This window comes from Curcuma longa, chromosome 21 (assembly GCF_044706935.1).
Source record: "Curcuma longa cultivar G26 ecotype Majalengka, Jawa Barat chromosome 21, ITB_CL_G26_1.1, whole genome shotgun sequence".
In the NCBI taxonomy this organism is placed as follows: Eukaryota; Viridiplantae; Streptophyta; class Magnoliopsida; order Zingiberales; family Zingiberaceae; genus Curcuma; species Curcuma longa.
In genome coordinates this window covers 7,812,967-7,834,028 of record NC_133881.1, presented here as the reverse complement: position 1 = coordinate 7,834,028, position 21,062 = coordinate 7,812,967, and the positions used below count along the sequence as shown (strand labels likewise).

Here is a 21,062-nt window from a genome sequence, read left to right as displayed (position 1 = left end):
CTTGGACTTTCCTTGCCAAGACTTCCCACTTGGATTTTTCCTTGCCAAGACTTCCCACTTGGACTTTCCTTTGCCAAAACTACACTTGGACTTTTCTTTGCCAAGACTACGCTTAGACTTTCCTGCAAACTTGCATCGCACATGTTAGATCACAAGTATTGCCTTACTTTAAACATGGTTTAACCAAACATTGAAACTCAATGCACTTGGGGCAAAGATTGCACCAACAAGGTCGTCCCAGGCGTCGACCTCGTCCTCGACCTCGACCTCGAAGTATAGAGGCCATATAATAAAATAAAACGTACCTGGTATATATAACCACTATAAATTTTTCTAACTAATGCAGAAATATACCAGAAATACTTACAGCTTTACTGCCCGGAGATCTTCTGCCGTGACAGCTCCATCTCACAACAGGATCGAGTAAATCGAAATCCGATAAACCCGATACGATGACAAATCCGAAGTAAACCAAGTCAAAACGAACTCAGATAGATTCTAAAATGCAGCTAACAGACCGTAAAACTCCTCCAGTTGACTTTGAACCATTCTATTTCCTCAGATGAATTATAGTTAACTTGCCTAGTTAACTGTACAACCTTCTCTTCATTTGCTAAGTCTGATACCATCAAGTTGATAGATTCTTACCCATTAGTCAACTTATTCAATCATAATACCCCAAACAGATTTAAATTGGGATATATGTATATTTAGATCACCAGTTGATTGAATCTCACAATCAGTCAACTAGCATCCTAACTCCAACTAGTTCTACGGTCGAGGATGCCTAAGTTGCTTATCTATCTTCCACCCCATATATACAAATCACTCTACTCATCTTACTTAGAGTATCTTTAAATCTTAAGGTCTTCTATCATAAAGTTGTATCCCTCAAATGCTTTGAGTCTATGGCTCCTCCTTAAGCATCGTTCTTGTCTTTTCTTATGTAAATCTCCTCCTCGACTTGTCATATTCCAATGCTCCTCATCCTATGGTCCCTCGGATGCATCATCCTTCTCCGATTTTACAAACTTTGAGCCATCAACAGCTTTGAGATTGACTAGATACTATGGATTAGGATATGAAACACTTAACATACCATAATTCAACTTAAATTGAAATTTCATAGTGTTTCATATTGCGTCAATCGACTAGATGACCTTCCACTCAACTGCTCTAAGCCTAGTTAACTACTATTTGAAAATTTTAACAATCCAAATTCAAAAACTCATAAATATATCTATATTTTCTAAAATATATATATGTAATTTCATATAAGATATTATTTATTTTAAGAATTATCAAGTAAAAATAATTTTCTAAGAAAATAATCTTCATTTTCAAAAAATGACATAAAGTTTGAAACCATTAAAATATTCAATGTTTTACCCCAACTTTTTATCAAAGTCCTCAATGGTAACTTCTATCAACGGTAAATTAAGTTTTTAGAAAGCTTTTTTTTAAATAATTTCCAACTATGATTCTTGGATTATATGCATATGCCTTGTGCATAAGCTTTTTCCATAATTAGTCAAATCATAAACCAAGTGTTTTGATGATGTTCGATTCATCTTAATGAATCACACCTTAATCCTCACTCATCACCCTAACATTTCACTTGCATCTATATGTCTTAATACACATTACAAGTTAACCTTTATGATTTTTGTGAGATAAGACTTGTATTCTCCCTACACTAGGTGATCATGCAAATCAACCTATGACAACCTTAATTGGCATTCCTACTTAGGATATCAATTGTTGCTAATTGCATGAAATTAATTTAATACATGTGTCTTGTAGATAAGTACGGCATAAAATGTATGTGTCAATTTTTCATGATATAAATCAAAAAGAACTCTCATGGTAAAAATTAAAGCAACATATAACTCCTAATTACATGGTGCATGTGTGGGGAATCTTATACGACAAATAATAAAATTTGTAACGAAAATAGGATCCCAACGAGCGATCCTTGTGAAAAAAAACTCATACGAAGTTCGATTTATCTATCTAATAGATCTATATCTTAATTTGAAGTGTTCCCTTCGCTTATCCCGCTCATTCTCGGTTCGCCGAATCTCTTGCACGTTCAAGCATCTGTGCTTCTATGCGTATATATCCACATAATCACTATCTCAAGCTTCGAAGAAGAATCACCTTTGTGGTGCTAGTCACACAAGGAGATTCGATCAAAACAAGGAGGAAGAAAATGAGTGTTCGACCAAGAGGGAGAAGATAGCTCAAAATATATTGTTCTCTTTTTGAAAAATACAAGAAAATTTTTTTATATTCATCTAATGAATATGAAAGATTTTTACCTCTTTAGCTTCCCCACATTAAAACCAATTAAAACCCAAATAGAACACATATTTCTCATGTTGGCTCTTCATCCAATAAAGAGAAAAACTCTTAGCCTTTCTCTATATTAATTAATTAAATATTTTAATGAATCAATATCTCATTCAAACTTGGTTGAGTCTAATCTAAATGAGTCTAACTCAAATTAGACTTAATATCATAATCCAATTGGATTCACTTGAGTCTAACTTAATTAATCCAATTCGGATCATATTTTAGTCAAACTAAAATCAATCAATCTCCGAAGCATCGTATCCTCTGTGTTTAATTCAATAGGTTCTCGTAACATTGGTAATGTGTCTAAACTGCTTTAGATACATAAGCAATGAACGACATCTAGCAATGCATCATTGCTACCCAAGTGACGAGAAAGTCGAGATCCGACCTAACCTTTCTGTGACTACCATAATGTATGATGATGTCCTTCTATCCTCGATATCTAGATTGATTATGAGGCATAGACTATGTCATCCTCAATATCAATATTTGTGTTTTTTGATCCTTGATAGACTCACTCAAGCAAATGAGCTCAATATCTCATATTGACTCATTTGAGCATGATCATGCATTTAGTAGTCCTACTCGATCAAGGAGCCCACAGATATCACTCCTGTCATATGCGAGGGATAGATCTCATCTACATCACTCACATCTCTCCGTATAATTCGTTGCATACGCAGTGATCGCCTTTATAGTCCACCCTGTTACGGGTGACGTTTGACGATACCAAAGTACACAACTCCTTATATAGGAAACCGTAGTGATTTCAGGTCTAACGAATATTCATACTAATAGTCACATGAGAAAGTTTATGACACTCATATAACGATCCATGAAACTTTCTTATGGCGGATCACAACGTGATATCACATATCCATGACTTGTGAGATCAAGCCATCAATTGACCTACATACTAGTCTCAATGCATTAATATTGTTCTTGAATATTAATGTTTGACTAAGAATAGTTAAGAATAGTGTTCTCTACATCATCTCACTATCAATTCAACTAATTGATATGATGTAGATTAAAACCTACTACTCAAAAATATTATTATATTTAGTCATTTGGCATAAATATGAAATAAATATAATAATCAAACTTTATCTTTATTAATAATAGAATATGATACAAAAGTCCATAGTCAATTATCACATAATTGGCTCTAGATTTACTACTAACAGTTATACCATAGCAAGAGAAACACATAGAAGCATATATAGCATGGAATGGTATATAATCAATCCTATCAATGATACAAAGCGTTGACTCTCTCAAAGTGCCAAAATCATAAATTGACACAACCTATCAAATCCTAAGTTTGAGTTTTGCTCATGCATTTTTAGACATAAGGCTAGACGCTTCTAACTTGTAATCCATCTAAATGTATGTACTTTATAATGGTTGAGTCTCTTCCATAAATAGTTAATACATATATCATTTGGTATGATAAAATCACTTTTTTAGAAACTCAATACATATTATAGCTTTTTAGATTTATTATATACTTACTAGGGATTCCCTAGATATCTTTCTAATTGTCCTTCTATGCTTGTTAGAAGTATTAACTATAGTGATTTTATTAGGGTTAACTCTAGTGATATCACTCCTAGATCTAGGGAACTGCTATGGCTTTGTATTCAAAGTCAGAAGGAACTCTATAATAGGTTAGTGTCTTCTCCTTGGACTTAAAGTCTGCTCTAAAGTATCAAACCTTCACCTCGATACTTGATTCTCCTCCAACTCTATCATTCTAGATTTTTTTTTTCATTCTTAGCATGACAAGCTTTGTAACTGATCCTTGCTAAGATTGACTCAATTAGGGAGAAGTCTAATTGAGATCGTTTTCATCAAGTGTTCCATAACTCATCTTTTTTATTTTTTATAATTCAGATGTTCGGACTTATAACCTACCTTTTGATTTATCTATCAGATAAATTCAGAATAAAATTTATACATACTCAAAAGGCATCTCTAAAATATTTATTCCTATTGGCATTTAAAATTGATTCTTTTATTTATTTCTTTGCGTATTTTATCACTATCACAATCACGAGGGGAAAAGATTTCTCCGTAGCTCATCCTTACGATGAGGTCTGGTGTACATCATACATGTTATAGAAGTTTACTTTACTGTCTCTTTTAAAGTAGTTTAGAAAATCTAGAGGTGTGATGCACTAGATATGTTGTGGGTTGTGAAGTAAAAAAAAAAATGATTTTGTGTAGAGCGTTACACCTTTTTGGTAGTGTCGTATATCAACCTTTTATTTCTGCTCGATGTTTGCAGAAGATCACATACATCCAATTAAATTGAACCTTGTATTTGAGTTTGTATTATTTGCAAAAATCGAAGAAACAAAATGAAACAGCTTATTCTATCCTAGCCCATTGCTTTGACTCAAAAGGCAAACAAGATTTTAAGTACCATCGTTTGGCCTTGAGAAATATTACAAGACGAAGGTATTTGTTTGGACAAACTCTTGCAGCTCAACCAACTAAATCTAACCCATACTATAACTCGACCAAGTTTTTCCCGTCTTGATCATCTCAACCAACTTCTCTGTACTGATTTTATCCTTAATAATAACTTGCCATTAGGATTCAACTCGTATAAGAATTTTGATAAAATGCCAATTCAGTGATAAATATACAGAAGGCTTCTCGTGTGAGTCTGTAATCAAGGCTTCTAAAATGATGGCTTTACGAGTATATAAACATAAGAAATTTCTAAATTTATAATATTTTGCATTGTTAACAATTGATGCGAAAAAGACGAGATGGAGAATTCTTTGTGATATACAGGAGAGTATTCACGAATTGGATTATATTGACAAACATTAGAGTTGTCAGCACTTGTAGGTTATTTCATTTTCTCACTGTCCAAGATTTAGAATCTTGATTCCCTTGAGTGTGGATTCGTGATACTTAGAGGATAGATCTCTTCTGAAAGTATGTCTTGGCTCCACAATCTTGGTTTGTGCATTTCTTTGATCATTTGAAAGTTTACGAAAAGTCCCCAAGATGGCCTCTGCAATTTGACTCTTAGATTGATCCACGTCTGAGACAACCATACTTCTGCTACCAGAAACAGCAGCTTCCCTTGAGCACTTGCTTGGCCGTCCCAAAGAAGTTGAACTGGAAAACTAATATGTATGCATTCAAGATCAGAACTTACAGTGTAAAGAAAAAAAAGGTCATATGAGAAATCACCATCCATTTTTTACATAAGAAAATGAACAAACTTAAGATATGTCCTAGCAAATTATAACCTCGGTAACAGATTATACAGGATAAACTTGCACAATCAGAAAATTGAAGTTGTAGATATAAATCTCCATAAATATGTAAACTGCAGTTCGTCTTGATTCCTAAATATTTGCAGACAATTCTGAAATTGTATAGGCCGGTCACTGGAAGCCATATGAGAAACCATCATCTATTTTTACATAAGAAAATTAACAAACTTACAAGATATGTCCTAGCAAATTATAACCTCGGTAACAGATTAAACAGGATAAACTTGCACAATCAGAAATTTGAAGTTGCAGATATAAATCTCCATAAATATGTAAACTGCAGTTCGTCTTGATTCCTAAATATTTGCAGACAATTCTGAAATTGTATAGGCGGGTCACTGGAAGCACTTCAAGAATTTCAACCATAGTAAATTTATTTAAGACCATCCTAATCTTAAACAATGGTTGATTTAAAACTGAAACCAAAAAATCATGACTCTTGTGTGTGTTGGTGTAATTATGCCCCGAGGAGTCGAGTTCAACCATGATTTTGAGGTGTTAGGGAAGGGTTGTGAGATAGTTTTACTTGTGTATTTTATGTGTGTGTTGAGTTGTGCAAGGGAGTTGATAGGATGAAAACAAAACTCATGGAGCTTATGACTTGACTAGGTTGAGTGTGGATAATGACTTGGTGGCGCAGCTAAGTTAGTAGGCTCGATGGTTGTAGGTCTGTTGGAGTTGGAGAAGGATGTATGAGGCCTCTAAGGGACCACGAGACAAGAAACATTGAATGGAATTGGAAAAGCTCATAGAGCTTAACTTGGCATGGTCAAGTTGATTGACTTGATGACCCAAGGTCCACTAAAGAACGGAGAATAATGAAATGAGACATCTGTGGTACCGCAAGACGAAAAGCATCTAACACAGTTAGAAAGAGGCGAACTACGTAAACAAAGAGTGAGAGATGACATGCGGAACAAGTTGAGGAATCAATGTATCCAAGAGATTTAACTTGATGGAAGATGCCTTGAGTAATAAAAGTCAAGCTGCAAAAGGTAAACTTTTCTTTATAAAAGATATTTTGGGTTTAAGATAACTTAACTTAGGCGAGGACTCGACCAATAAATTAGTTGGAGCCAACGATCCAATCTGCCAGAAGGTGTTCTAGAACAACTGGTGAACTGAGTCAACAAAAGAGTCGACTCAAACTTAATAGCTCGCAAACAAAAATGTTTCTTATTTGAGTTGAGATGGCTGGCCAGTCGATTGAACAAGTTAAATCAACTCTGACCATAATGAAAAAGTGAGGCAATCTACTTGACTTGGCATCGATAGACTCAAGTAGTCCTTGCTTGGGACAACAATTGGTTAGCGTCAAGCCAAGTCGATTTAGATCTGTTAGCAGATTAAAGGTTGAGGCGTCATTTATTAAAGACACCTTAAAGGTTATATAAAGAGAACCAAGGCTACATAAGGAGAATCAACTAGTGAACCCTAAGCAAAATTATGATATTATTTGAGCTTCCTTGTACTATTTCATATCCTATATTATTGTCTTGCTTGTCTTTACTTATATCCATCTTATGATAAGAAATTTTTCCACCTCCAAAACAATCCAAAGAGAAAAGATAGTGGGGCATTCAAGAGTAACTAAGTGTCATGGTCATGGAATAGGAACGAGAATTCCAAATCACATTATATGAGTTGCATTGCATTTTATGTTTCTTATTACCACTTCGGCTAATCGTGTTTGATTACCTTTGTTAAAGCTTTAGCAAGAGTAAAGAAATGTATTTGCAGCACTAATGTCTTATTTATCAATTTTATAAATTGTTTGTAATTGTGTCATTTTCTACATATGAAGTCACAAGCATACGCAGAGTTGCATTAAAAGTGACTATAGTAGTAATTAAAGGGGGGCCTTGACACAACATTAAAATTGTTATCATGTGATCTTGAGATCACGAGTTCGAGTTACGGAAAGAGTCTACTGTGTATAATAGACCCAATATGGTCTAATCCTTTCCCAGGGTCCCGCACTCTTAATTGCCTCCTTTTATTTCTTAAGTAGCCTCCTCTAGTAATATTCATCACTATAATATTACACTTTAATCCATGTAATGTCATACTTATAATTAGACTTCTAGTATTTACATTTAGGACTCTAAGACTCCAAGACAAACAGGCTCAAAAACATTTCAAAAACTCAATTTTTTATGGAAATGCTCAATCTTATAATTGCTTACAAGCATGTTCAACAAATGTACTAGTGCATCGTTAAAGCTTATTAACAATGTGAAAAGTTTATTGGATTGCACAATCTTTCTTATAAAGTGATAATCAAGCTTTATATCTTTATATATTTTTCCTCTCGTGCAACAATAGATTAGAGGCTTTGCATGGCAGTTTAATTGTCATAGCATAACTTCATAATAGTTCAACAAATCTAGAGTCAAAGTCGTATACTCCGTTTTGCACTCACTCTAGCTACAACAATCAACTTTTTTGCACTTTAGAAATCAAATTACCTCCTAGAATGGCACGATAATATGATATAAATCTTCACCTTGTCAATCCACAGGTCGGGTCCAAACTTGACCCAGCCCAAAATCGTAACCGGGTCAACAAGCTGGTTACCCGTTGACCTAATTCAATGGGCCTAAACCACAACCAACACGTTTAGAGATCATCCAATTACGATTTTGACCCATAATAAGCCATTGATCCAATGGTTAACTACCAATTCATCGATTCACTTATGTTTTTTTTTAATATATTTTTAACTACTTTAGATTTTTTTTTAATCAATGAAATGAAAATCTCTCTTTAATAATATTCATAACATTTTAATGGTTTTAATGGTGTGATTAAATATAAACCAATCCACTTGCATTAAAATTTTCAATACGAGATTATTTCACCTTTCTATTGAAGTCAATTTTTCAACCTATTTGTCTTGAATTTTCTCATGTGGAACTATTCCACCTTTAACTTATTCAATTTATTAATCCCATTTAGGGGCGGTATACCATATCGTATCGAAAATTTTATATCATACCGTATATCATACCAAAAATTTTATATCATATCGTATAGCATACCAAAAATTTTAATATTTGAAAAATATATACCGATACCGTGACGAAATTTCGATATACCAAATTTTCAATATGGTTAAATTTCATACCATTCATATCAAAATTGTTCGGTATTTCAATATTTTTTGATATACTAAAATTATAAAAGAAAAAATATATTTGTCTAATTTCCAACACCACATTGATTTTGAATTTTAAAATCCAGTACCATAGTGTTGATTTTCGAAAACCAACACCACATGATTAAAATTCAACAAGAACCATTAAACTCTAATTATCCCTAAATAAAAACTAATTTCTACTCTTTTTCACTTAATTAAATTGTGGTTTATAACATAATTATTTGATTATATATCACAGACTATATGTTAACAGTCATGAATGAGAAAATTTTAACCTCCAATAAGCTTCCACCTTTTGTTCAATCTTGCCTTTTCGTTTAGTATGTTAGTCAGAAATTTGATTCCCGATAACTCCTATAGGTTTTTCTCGCTTTGATTCTTAATATTTTATATTTGTTTGCCAACTTTTTTGTAATTTATATTTTTAGCAAATATTGTTTGTAACTTTTTTTGTAATTCATGTTTTCAAACAAACGCAAAAGTCGCAAAAGTGATGCTGGTTTTTCCATGACTATTGCCATATATGCCAACCTCAGTTCTGGTTTTCGAAAACCAACACCAATGTGGTGCTGAATTTTAAAATCCAGTACCATACCGAAATAGTATATAAAAGAATGTATTCAATATTTCGGTATATATCAAAATATCGAAAATAATAAATCTTATACCGATATCGATACCGAAAAATTCGATATGGTATATACTATACCAAAATTTTCGGTATGAAATATGAACGGTATATATCAGTATGGTATGTGCGGTATACCAAAATTTTCGATATTTTCCCCACCCTTAATCCCATTTAACTCTTTTAATAGGTCACTCATTAGTCTTATTCTATTTTTTTATCCATTCAACACCTGATTTATTAAGTTTATAGAGATCAATTAACTTGTATAATATAAAGGGTAGTTCGATGCACAAAGCTCCCGTTAATGCGAGGTCTCGGAAAAAGGTCTATTATACACAATCTTTCTCTACATTGCAAGAGGTTGTTTCCTTGACTCGAACTCGTAATCTACAAGTCACACGACAGCAACATTACCGTTGCACAAAGACTCCCCTTCAATTGAACTTGTATAATATGTTTAATAAAAATTTATAAAATTAATTTATTAATATAACTTGTGTGACATATATGCCTCATCACACTAAGATATAACAATATTAATGTTAGATAAAAAATTCATTAGTATCAAATGCAAAGCCAAGTGGTCTATAATACATTATTCCAATAAGGGTGAAGATAATTATAAAACAATGACAATTAAGAGGGTGGAACTTAAGAATTATTTGACATTTTCCTTTGATTTTAGTGAAACAGATAACGAATTGGATTTTAATATTATATGATAGTAGTTACACAAAACCATGGTTTAAAATTTCATGTCGTGTCGGGTGAATCGAACAAAATTTACCATTCCGCTCACCGCTGACACCCGTCCAGCACCAGCACCGCAAGTCGCAAAGGGGTCATAGAGGTGTCGCGATCCCGTAGTGACCTCTGCAGCGTCGCAAAGGCCACCACGACATCCACAAGTCGCGGCAAGGTTGCTCGCGAGCACAATGGGGTGCTCCAATAAAATTATTAAAACTTTGATTAATAATTTCAATTAACTCCTAGCTATTAATAGGAGGTTTAATAAAACCCTAATTAAAACGATCCTATTAATTATATATATATATATATATATATATATATATATAAATTCAAGTCGACCCAACCTAGTGGGATAACACTTGGTTGTTATTGTATATATAGATATATATATCAATTCCAAATTTATATAATAAATTTTTTTATTTATTTATCATATGGAGGAGCTGCGATCCCAATTTTTTTCTTTTTTTCAAAATTATTTTATTTTTATTTTTTTGTATTTTTAATTTTTAAAATATTTAGATTAATATCGAAACCATATCGGTAATGCACGATACGGTACTGAAATCATATCGTTCCGGTCATAAACCAAAACTCTAATACTAGTCAAGATTTTAAACCATGCAAAAGACCCAATGTTATCCCATCTACTCTATCATAGCAAATAAGATTCTAGCTTGTCCTGTATCAACCAATGTTGTAGAACAAACATTTAAATTTAGAAGTATTATCTTAAATGAAAGACAAATCTAATTTGGCTTCCGACTCTTTAAAAGTTCAAGTTTTACTTAATTATTAGACTAGAGCTATAAAAAGAGCATAAGGAATGCAACTTTTAGATGACAAAATAAAAGATTTTGATACCAAAGGAACTACCACTGGGGGAACATGGAATGGAAATGGAAGTGAGTAAACAACACCACTTCCTAAGGTAATAAAGGTAAAAAGGTAAATTAACTATATGAGTTTTAATTCTCTTATACCCTAAGGGATACATAGGCAACTTACATATTTAAACGAGTTCAAACTTTTTTTTCCTTTTTCCACATTTATAATTTTTAAAATACTTTTTTTAAAAATAAAATATAAATAATAATCTTGAATCGTAATGAACCAAAACCGACAGTTCCAAATCATGAACCATATCTGCCTTTAAGATTTATGTTAAGGGTTGAGATTTTTCAAACCATCGAACTAGCAAGTCTGAATCATCGAACCATCAATTCTTAACCATCTATAGACTATAGTTAGATCTAAGTATACTCCAAGATCTACAGGTAACCTAGATCCCAATACTAAAGATCTTTTAAGGGCATTCTTTTAACTACAACTAAATTTTCAAGGGTTACAAATGATCATGAAATCTCAAGAAACAAATTATTCATGCTCGCTGCTAATATTTTAATAATTTAGTTTCAATTAAACCTTCCAAGATAAATTTATGGCTTCCCTTATCAGTTTGAAATTTGAACATGTAGTAGTGATTGTCTTAGTTCCCAATATACTAGTTTCCTCAAAGAGATTAATACCATATTTCTGTTGAATTAATACTCTGAACAAGCACCTTCATGCTAAGAAAATACCTCATGGCACCTAGATCCATAGTGTAAAAGTTTTGATAAAGATAGACTTTTAGCCTCAACATCCATACGGCATCATCATCAAATGTAATTATATCATCCACCTAGATAATAACTAATAAGGAAACCAACTTGAACATAAGTGGTGTTGGAAGAGAAACGGAAACTTGTGGATGTCTATTATAGCTCCTAAATTATATCACTCATTGCTATTATATTTACGCTTAAATCCCTATAACAAATGATGTATATAATTAGGTCCCTAATATTTATATTTACATCCCTAAAAATTTCTAATTCAAAATTATTACTATTGTTTTCCTTTTGTGTAATTATATTGGAGATAACAAAACCTAGATACTTAAAAATACAAGATAGTATGGTTAAAAGAATACTTCAGAATACAGCTTCAATTACTAAATTAAGCAAGAATTAAAAGAATAAATAAAACAACAAAATCACCAGTGCATCCTTACTGACAGATGGATCATTAGCTACTGGAGTATTCTGCTTTGCCAAGCTGCTAACATTTGCAGCTGGAGGTGTGAGTTCTACACAATGAGAAGGATCTACTTTAAACAAACCACTTGCTCGCCCTTCCTCACCACCTGGAAGAATAGATAAATTGTTCTTTAACATGCTAAATGATCAAAAGGCATGTTAATGAGTTTTGCAAGTCATGAGGAATGATTTAGTTATCAAGTGAAAGTTAAAGTAAGAAATGGTATGGATCTATCCGCATAAAAATGATTAGAGTCAAGACAATTAAGAGTGAGATTTTGCATTGCATATTTAAGTATGGGCATTAGTAATATTTTTGTGCAAATGTGTATATCTTCCAAAGATGATGGACAAAGCATGTAACAATAAATACAAAGACGCAGATATGGGCAGAGCACACAGACATGCACGCATACTATTTTTGCATTTACATGTGTCAGTATATTGACATGAGGATACATGTTACCTGTCAACTGTAACTCAAGTATAAATATCAGATATACACAGTAGGAACCTAGATAGGCAGTTAAAAGTGGGAACTCATACTCAAGAGCACATAGGTTTCTTAAACATCATTCTCTTACCAAGATCTTATAGTGTCAAAATTGGTGCAAGGGATTTTGGGTGTAAAATATGGGTGCATATCCCCCATCGATGAATGAATGAATCAAAAGCATGAGAGTTACCTGACTGCCTAACATTAGTGAAAGGAGGAACCGTGTCAGAGCCTGGACCAGCACCAAGACCCTAGATAGTAGAAAAGATTATCACTTATCCAGTCAATTTAGTAAAACAGAATAACCAACAATATCATCGAATGTGCTGACAATAGCACGTGGGGGGGCATCAGCTATTTCTGACCGCTGTTGATACTTCAGTATAGTCCAATCAAATACATAATCAAACTGAAAACCTGCATTTATCATTGTATACAAATAATTACAATTCCACTTGATTTCTAAGCATTTACAGCTTGATTAGTCATGACATTCTGCCATCAAGAAATTATTACAAAGTTTGACAAAATGGAAAGGAAAACAAACCTTCACGAAGAAAAAGTTCATGAAACAATTTCTTAAGATATGCATAATCAGGCTTATCATCAAATCGCAATGAGCGACAGTAATGGAAGTATGAAGCAAATTCTGAAGGTAATCCCCTACACAAAGCCTAACAGTATGTGTTCAGTTATAATTGGTGAGAGATAATAGATATTTCAAATTCACCAAATGAATGAGGGGCTTACCTCAATTGATGTGGCAACTTTTTTCTCACTAATTTTCTCATACTTCTGCTTCTTTGTTCCAGCTCTAAGACCTTGCCATGGAAGGCTGAGAGAAAAAGGCAAAGAAGTAACAAATTTTAAAAAAAAACATAAAATATTCGAGAGATAGACAAGGTTGACAAAATGAACAAACCTTCCTCTTAGAAAGTACATAAGGACATATCCAAGGCATTCTAAATCATCCCTCCTACTTTGTTCTTACCACAACAAAGATAACCATCAGAATCAAAAATAGGACTGAAAAAGTTATATGAGATGCTAGAAAAGCTTATACAAGTAAGCTTAATCAGAGAATATTGAATATACCAATGCCAAGATGAGTGTTCACACTCGCATATCTTGCTGTCCCTGCCAAGTTTCTGTTCTCTCTGCAAATAAATATGAACATCAAAACAAAAGAAATAATTTCAAACTTGTAAAAGGCATGGTATTTGATTAGACTTAAATTCAGGTGATGTAAAAGCATGATCTTATCTAATTCAAAATAATAAGATGCACCATGATTAGACTTAAATTCAGATGATGTATTTGATTTCACATTTTGGTTCTTAAGATATTACGCATTGACTTTATAATGAGTCATCACTCAATATAATTCACTTCCTAATATTGGCATGTTTTTCTACCAAATTGTCTAATTCAACATGATTGATATGTACTATATAACTTAGGCATGGACTACTTGACTATATAAGATGCACCATCGAAACTTAATTAAGTAGTAGTATTTTCTCCACTTCAAATACGATAAATGAAACTTAGAATTTGCCTATGTTCTATTTTGTATGATGGTCTTTTTTCCTCCCTGATATGTTTTAAAATGAAACTTAGAATTTGCCTATGTTCTATTTTGTATGATGGTCTTTTTTCCTCCCTGATATGTTTTATGCCCTTTTCTTGTGGCCTTTTCTAAACTTTCCTAATGAAAATACTTGGTGCAAAATGCAAAATGGATATTCTCAGTTCTAACCACAAGAGTACTTGCTTTACATTAAGCAGCAAAATGAAAAAAAAAATGCCTTCTGTTACAATACTTCCTCAAACTGTCACCATGTGACAAAATTTGCATCTTATAAAAGAATTGGAAGAAATGCTGTGATTAACTTTTAAGGATAAAAAGACAATCTAATGATCTTAGAAGCATCTAATAATGGCTTAGGTGATCATATCTTACCTATATGGAATATGCCGATGAGTTGAACTGTCCCTATACTTCCTGGCCAGGCCAAAATCAATGATGAACACCTAGATGGAAATAAAAAAATAAAGAATGAAAAATTGTTTAATAATAAATCAAGGGGAAAGGTATAAAAGAATTATGGATATACCTGGTTAGATCGCTTTCCAACACCCATAAGAAAATTATCTGGTTTAATGTCTCGGTGAAGAAATGATTTAGAATGTAAGAACTCCAGTCTATTAATCTAGTACCAAAGAAGAACAACAAAGACCACTCTATTACTCTAGAACAACATAAGAGAAAACAAAAGTTAAGACAAAAAATGGTCTCTTGTCTACAAAAGAGGGCATAATCTCTCATAACTAGATATCCAATATGACAAATAGGAAAAGACATTATCATTGTGGAAATAGGCCTTCACAGCATATTGCATAAAACAATTTATTTGGGTAGAAGAAATAGAAAAATGTAATTGTAATTTAAGTTTGTTGATAAAAAGAAAAAAATATGATAGGCACCCAAGTGAAATAAAAAAAATTACACAAATGAAGAGGTATACGTGTAAAGCTAAATGTTAGATGTGAAATCTCACAAAGGAAAATCACAAACAAAAAAATGCTACGGTAGAAAAGAATCAGGATAGGCAAAGATTTAGATTAGAGAGTCCCCATTGTTGAAAAGTACACTAGCATGTCAAATCAAAAGGAGAAAGCATGGCCAAAACATACCATCTGATCTGCAAGCATCAGAACAGTCTTTAGAGAAAGTTTTTGGTTGCATAAGTTGAACATATCTTCAAGACTTGGTCCTAGTAAATCCATTACTAGGACATTATAATCACCATCAATTCCATACCATTTCACATTAGGAATTCCAGCTATGCAATGACAAAAAAAATAGATAAGAAAGTTGAAAAGTAAAATAAACTGCCTTACACAGAATTGATAGTGAAATATCCTTACTTCCTCCTTGCAGAACTCTGTAGATTTTTGACTCGTATAACAACTGGGGATGCTTTGTCTTGGTGTTTTCCTAGTAAGAAGAATTGTATGCATACTAAATATAAGAATTTGATGTAAGAGGATATAAGTGTTACACAGCCTATCACCCAACTGCATCCAACACACTAATTGAGACATCTAGCATCATCATGACAAGTAAAAAAACATGAAGACAACAAAACAAAACAAAAAGGATAAGAGAGACTAAACTGTAACTCCAATTGATACTAGCACCAATATCACAGAAAGATTGTGTTCCTTTCTCTTGTAATTAGGAAATCCACAAAGCTAAGTCAAGGCTAATACACAAAATCTCTAGAGGTCCAGACAAACTCGTTGTAGTCCACTCAGGATAATTTGAACTAAAAGAAAAAAAAACATAATATGGAAAGATTCTGTGTAAAACAAGGTAAGGCGAGCACTCCAGAAAAGTAGCAAATGTGATAACAAGCCATCTGGGAACACTCCAACGTGTGAAATAAATGAGAACATAATAACAAGAACAAAGGTAAGATTTGTACTCACGAGTTTAATAGCAACTTCCTCATTCGTCTGGGTGTTAGTACCTACAACCAAGAACATAATCGGTGTTAACTCCCTCAAAAGCTCTTGCAAAGGAAACACAGGTGACGAAGCAACACTGACCCAAATATATCTCCCCAAAGGCACCGCTTCCAATCTTGCGACCAATGCGAAACTTGTTGCCGAGGCGAGGCTCCATACGAACACCGGAACTACCAGCAGGCAACCCAAGCAAATCAGAGGAAGAAGAGCCGTGACTGGTGCTGCTTAGGCGCACTATATCAACCAATAACAATGCTTCTAAAAATCGATCCCCCGCTTGAGATGGAACTAGGTGGATCGGCGCCTAAGAATTCAGTTGCAGAATCGATCAGAACAAGTAATTAGGGTTTTAGGAAGGCGTTGATCGAATCATACTAAGTCTAAAGGGAGATTAGTAAACAATCACGGCAAAACCTTAACTTAAATAATAATAAATATCAAAATAATATTAAAACATATTATTAAAAATTAAGGAGGAGAAAAGTATATATTAAATTTCTGAACTACGCTGATGATTTAGGATTTTCAGAAAATCGGCATCGTTAAAAAATTGACTATTACTGAGTGGTTTTTCTATCTTTAACAACCGCTAATAACAATCATTTTAATAATATAATAATAATAAATATTATATAAAATTAAAAAAAATCTAAACCACATTGCCACTTTAGTTTAGATTTTCAAGAGGAGTCGTAAAAACATTGATCGAATAAAAGAATAAACTACAATACAGTAAAAAGTGAAATATGTCATCCCAACAGTCTCACACAATCAATTTCATGATCATTTGTGACAAAATAAATCAAAAAGCGTTGATCACTATGAGGAGGGCTTATTCGATCATTATCAACTACAATAAATCTGTCTTATAATAATTAACTCAATCATATCTGAGAGTAAAAGAATCAGCTACAATAACTATGAAAAGGAATCAATAGCAACTAAAAATTTAACTATAACCCAATAATGATTTCTATTGTCTATTAAGTATTTCTCATATTACGAGTGAAATAACAATGATAACTCTAGTAATGTAATATAATATAATAAATATTAGTAATTATTAATAAATAATAAAGAATATCAAAAAGAAATGTTTTAAATTTCTGAACCTAGTTTAGGATTTGTAAGAAGTCATTGATTGAATTAAAGAATCTATTATAATAGTTACGAAGTCTACATATTATTTATAAGAAATGTTTTAAATTTCTGAATCAATCATACCTACAAATTTTATTTTAGTTAAGAATTCTCCATATTACTAAACAGCTAAGTGAAATAACACAATAATTCGAATATAATAATGCCAATAAAAATTAAATAATAATAAATACCAAATCAAAAATAATAAAAGAAGAAAATATATTTTTAACTTTCTTAACCTAATTTAAGGTTTTCAAAAATGCATTGATCGAATCAAATAACTTGTTATGACAGACACACTACAACAAATTAAAAGAATTAATCATGGTCCAAATATTTATTATTATTAGTTAATAGTCGGATGAAATAACAATAACTTTAGCAATATGATACTAAAGAAATAATAATAATAAATATCAAACCACAAAATAATAAAAAGATGAAATTATTTTGAGCATAGGAAGCGTGCTACTACTTTCTGTTTTCACACTAAGATTTAACGAATGATGAAAATTAAATCTTCTTTATTTTTAATCTATATCAATAAATTTTAATCAAAATTCATTAATAACTTAAATATTTTTATAATATTAAAATTTAATATGTACAAAATTAAAGGAGCATAATAAAAGTATTAGTATTGTCTAAAGTGAATCAAAATTATTAAATTCCAGATATATATTATGTCAAATGTAAAGAAGATTAAACTTTAAACTAATTTTTTCTATCGATAATGATCAAAAGTCAAGAATTTTTTTAGCATGGTGAGGCAAAGGAGGTGGAAGAAACTTTTTGGATAAGATTTAGATTGAATTTGACTTGTATAAATCCATCAATGATTTGAGTTAGCTATTAAAAAATTTTCAAAAAAGTTTTTTTATTTTTTATTAATACTCTTTTATATTTTAAATTTTTTATTAAGTCTCCAAATTAAAAAATACAGAAATGGATAAATTTAGAGGACCATGAGGAATGTAACGATGCAAATGCTTAAGAATTAAAATATATAGATAGATAGATAGATAGATAAATTAAAAAGGTTATTACAAGTAAACAATGTTAATTTGGGATTACAATGGTTAGGAAGGATATTTTAGAGAAAAATATATATACTTTGGTAAAATAGAAAGTATGATGTACGATTTAGAAAATTAGGAAAATTTATCCGCTAAAGAAAATTTTCTATCGTTTACCTGATTAAAAATTTAGAAAGGATGGAAAACATAATCCTTTGGCGAATAATTCTAGGTTTTCTTTTTCTCTTCAACGACTCCTCCCTCGCGACACCTCCTTGAGCTGCGATTCCTCCTTCTGTTTTGCTCCCCGCCGACGTGATTGCTCCACTACCTACATCTTCCGTGATTGCTCCACATCGATTCCTCTCCTGCAATTGCTTCATTGCCCTCATTTGTTCTCGTGACGGCTCTCGCAATTGCAGTCGCAATTAATGTTGCTCCCCGCTGACAACTCTCTTGTGATTGCTCCACTCCCCGCATCTATTATCGCGATTGCTGTTGTGAGTGTCGTACGTCGCCACTCCAGTCGTCCTCACTGTCTTTTGTTGCAACGTGGTTTGGTGTTCTTGCCTTCATTTCTTCGGGCCTGATCTTAAAATAGGCAAGTTTTTAATCCATTATTCGACCAGTGAGGAAATGCATGTCTAATCAAAAAAATGATAATCTAATCAAACCACCAGATCGGCCAATTGCCCAGCATCCTGATCTATACAAATACGATTTCCCTAACCCGGATGTCCTACCGTTGCACCATTGCCCCGGGGACGCATTTAATCAAAGATCTTACTGATCTATACCGATTTCTATCTCCATTTTAATGATCTTGAATTTTTTTATAGTAGTCTATATTATAAAGAAGGGGAGCCTTGGCGCAACGGTAAGGTTGCTGCCATGTGACCTAGAGGTCACGGGTTCAAATCCTGGAAACAGTCTCTTGCCAAAGGCAAGGTAAGGCTGCGTACAATGGATCCTTTCCCCGGACCCCACATGGCGGGAGCTTCGTGCACTGGACTATCCTTTTTTTTTTAGTCTATATTATAACTGTAAATGTCATAGAGATGTGCATCAAACAAAGAAGACTTATTATTAGGCTTTATTAGGAAAATTATGAGAATGTCATGATGTAGCATATTGAGTATGTGTGACTTTATATTATATTATACTTCTAATATTATAAAGTGATATTTTAAACATGCTATTGCTAAATCTTAATGCTAGATCTTTTTCGATTGAATATTATTTGTTATGCATGAATTATGCTTCGTTGTTGTTGATTATGCTTGTTAATCAAATATTATATAGTTGAATGTTACGAGTTTATAATTATGTATAAGATTTATTTTTTCATATTCACGTGTGAATTTGATACGAATATTAACTAGAAATGAGTTCTACGGTCGAACAAGTCAAGAAGGATATGATTAAGTGGAATGATGAAATGGATAACATATTTATAGATGCTATATTAGATTAACAAGTTAATGGTAATCAAGTAAGTAACACTTTCATTTCGACTGCATACAAAGAAATGATTGTCATTTGTAGTGAGAAGACAAAATTTCACTAATGACCATTTGAAGAATAGAACGAAAACATTGAAGAGTAACATTAATTTGTGTTATGATTTATTTAAGAATGCAAATAGAGTACAATGACATGTTGGGAGTAAAAGATTTGAGACAAAGGAAGAAATTTGGAAGCAATTTAATAATGTAAGTATTGATGATAGATATTAGTTTGTATTTTGTCAGTTTATATAACTATCATGTTTATGATTATTTTGTGGGAGACTTGCTTAAAAATATCCAATGGAAAACTTTTCTTTGTGGTTAGTCCCCACCCATGAATTTGTTTATATGCACTCCCAATTTTCAATTTCAACTCCCCAATACATGATTTTACAAATTTACCCTTTCCCTCTCTCCTCTTCTCCCCCTTTGCTCACCACGCGCGCAGAGCCTCCTTTCTTCTTCTCCCCAACTGTTCGCGATCTAGGGCTTCCCGGCGACACCAGCTGTCCGACTTTCTTCTTCTTCCCGGCGACACCTCCTCTCTTCTTCTCCCCATCTGTTCACTAAGGTTTCCTTCTCCATTTATTCACAACACAACAATATTCATTTTCTTGTCAAAACCCTAAACGGCACACCATTTCATACCGACAAGGAGATTGAAGCAACATCATATGCGTCGAAACTGAAGCAAGCGGCGAGATCAATCAACCGAGAGCTTCACCACAAAAAATAGTAAATTTCTTGATTTTTTTAAATGTCTCTCCCTAATACGTGGTCCTAGGCAGATTACTAATTCCACCGAACTTATTGGTGCAAATCTTTTAGAGATCTGTAGCAAATTAATTTCTGCTATCAAAATCATCAGTAGAGTTGATGGGTAACTGAACTTTTTACTGTGATGTTTTCTTATTACTTCATCTTGTTGCTAAGACTGAATGGTATATGTGGGTAGAGGACACTGAATCTTCCAGTAAATGTTGTTTTCGTCTTAAAACTTTATTCTACCAAACCATTTTGGTTGCTAAGTTCAAACTTGGCCTTCGGGTTGTTGGTACTTTTAGTGCTCGTGCCTATACTTACAGA

General features: G+C 32.7%; 1 protein-coding gene across 1 annotated transcript; it reads right to left on the bottom strand.

Annotated features, from left to right (window-relative positions):
* Positions 1-5,072: 5,072 nt before the first annotated feature.
* On the bottom strand, positions 5,073-16,654 carry LOC141814261 (uncharacterized). Its single transcript, XM_074702199.1, has 14 exons — positions 16,391-16,654; positions 16,271-16,311; positions 15,707-15,776; positions 15,473-15,621; positions 14,893-14,988; positions 14,739-14,809; positions 13,871-13,932; positions 13,698-13,761; positions 13,526-13,610; positions 13,323-13,449; positions 13,107-13,192; positions 12,966-13,026; positions 12,241-12,386; positions 5,073-5,504 (listed from the first exon to the last, which is right to left on the bottom strand). The coding sequence occupies exons 1-14, from the start codon at positions 16,464-16,466 to the stop codon at positions 5,235-5,237; spliced, it is 1,404 nt and encodes a 467-aa protein (XP_074558300.1). The 5' UTR covers positions 16,467-16,654; the 3' UTR covers positions 5,073-5,234.
* Positions 16,655-21,062: the final 4,408 nt, after the last annotated feature.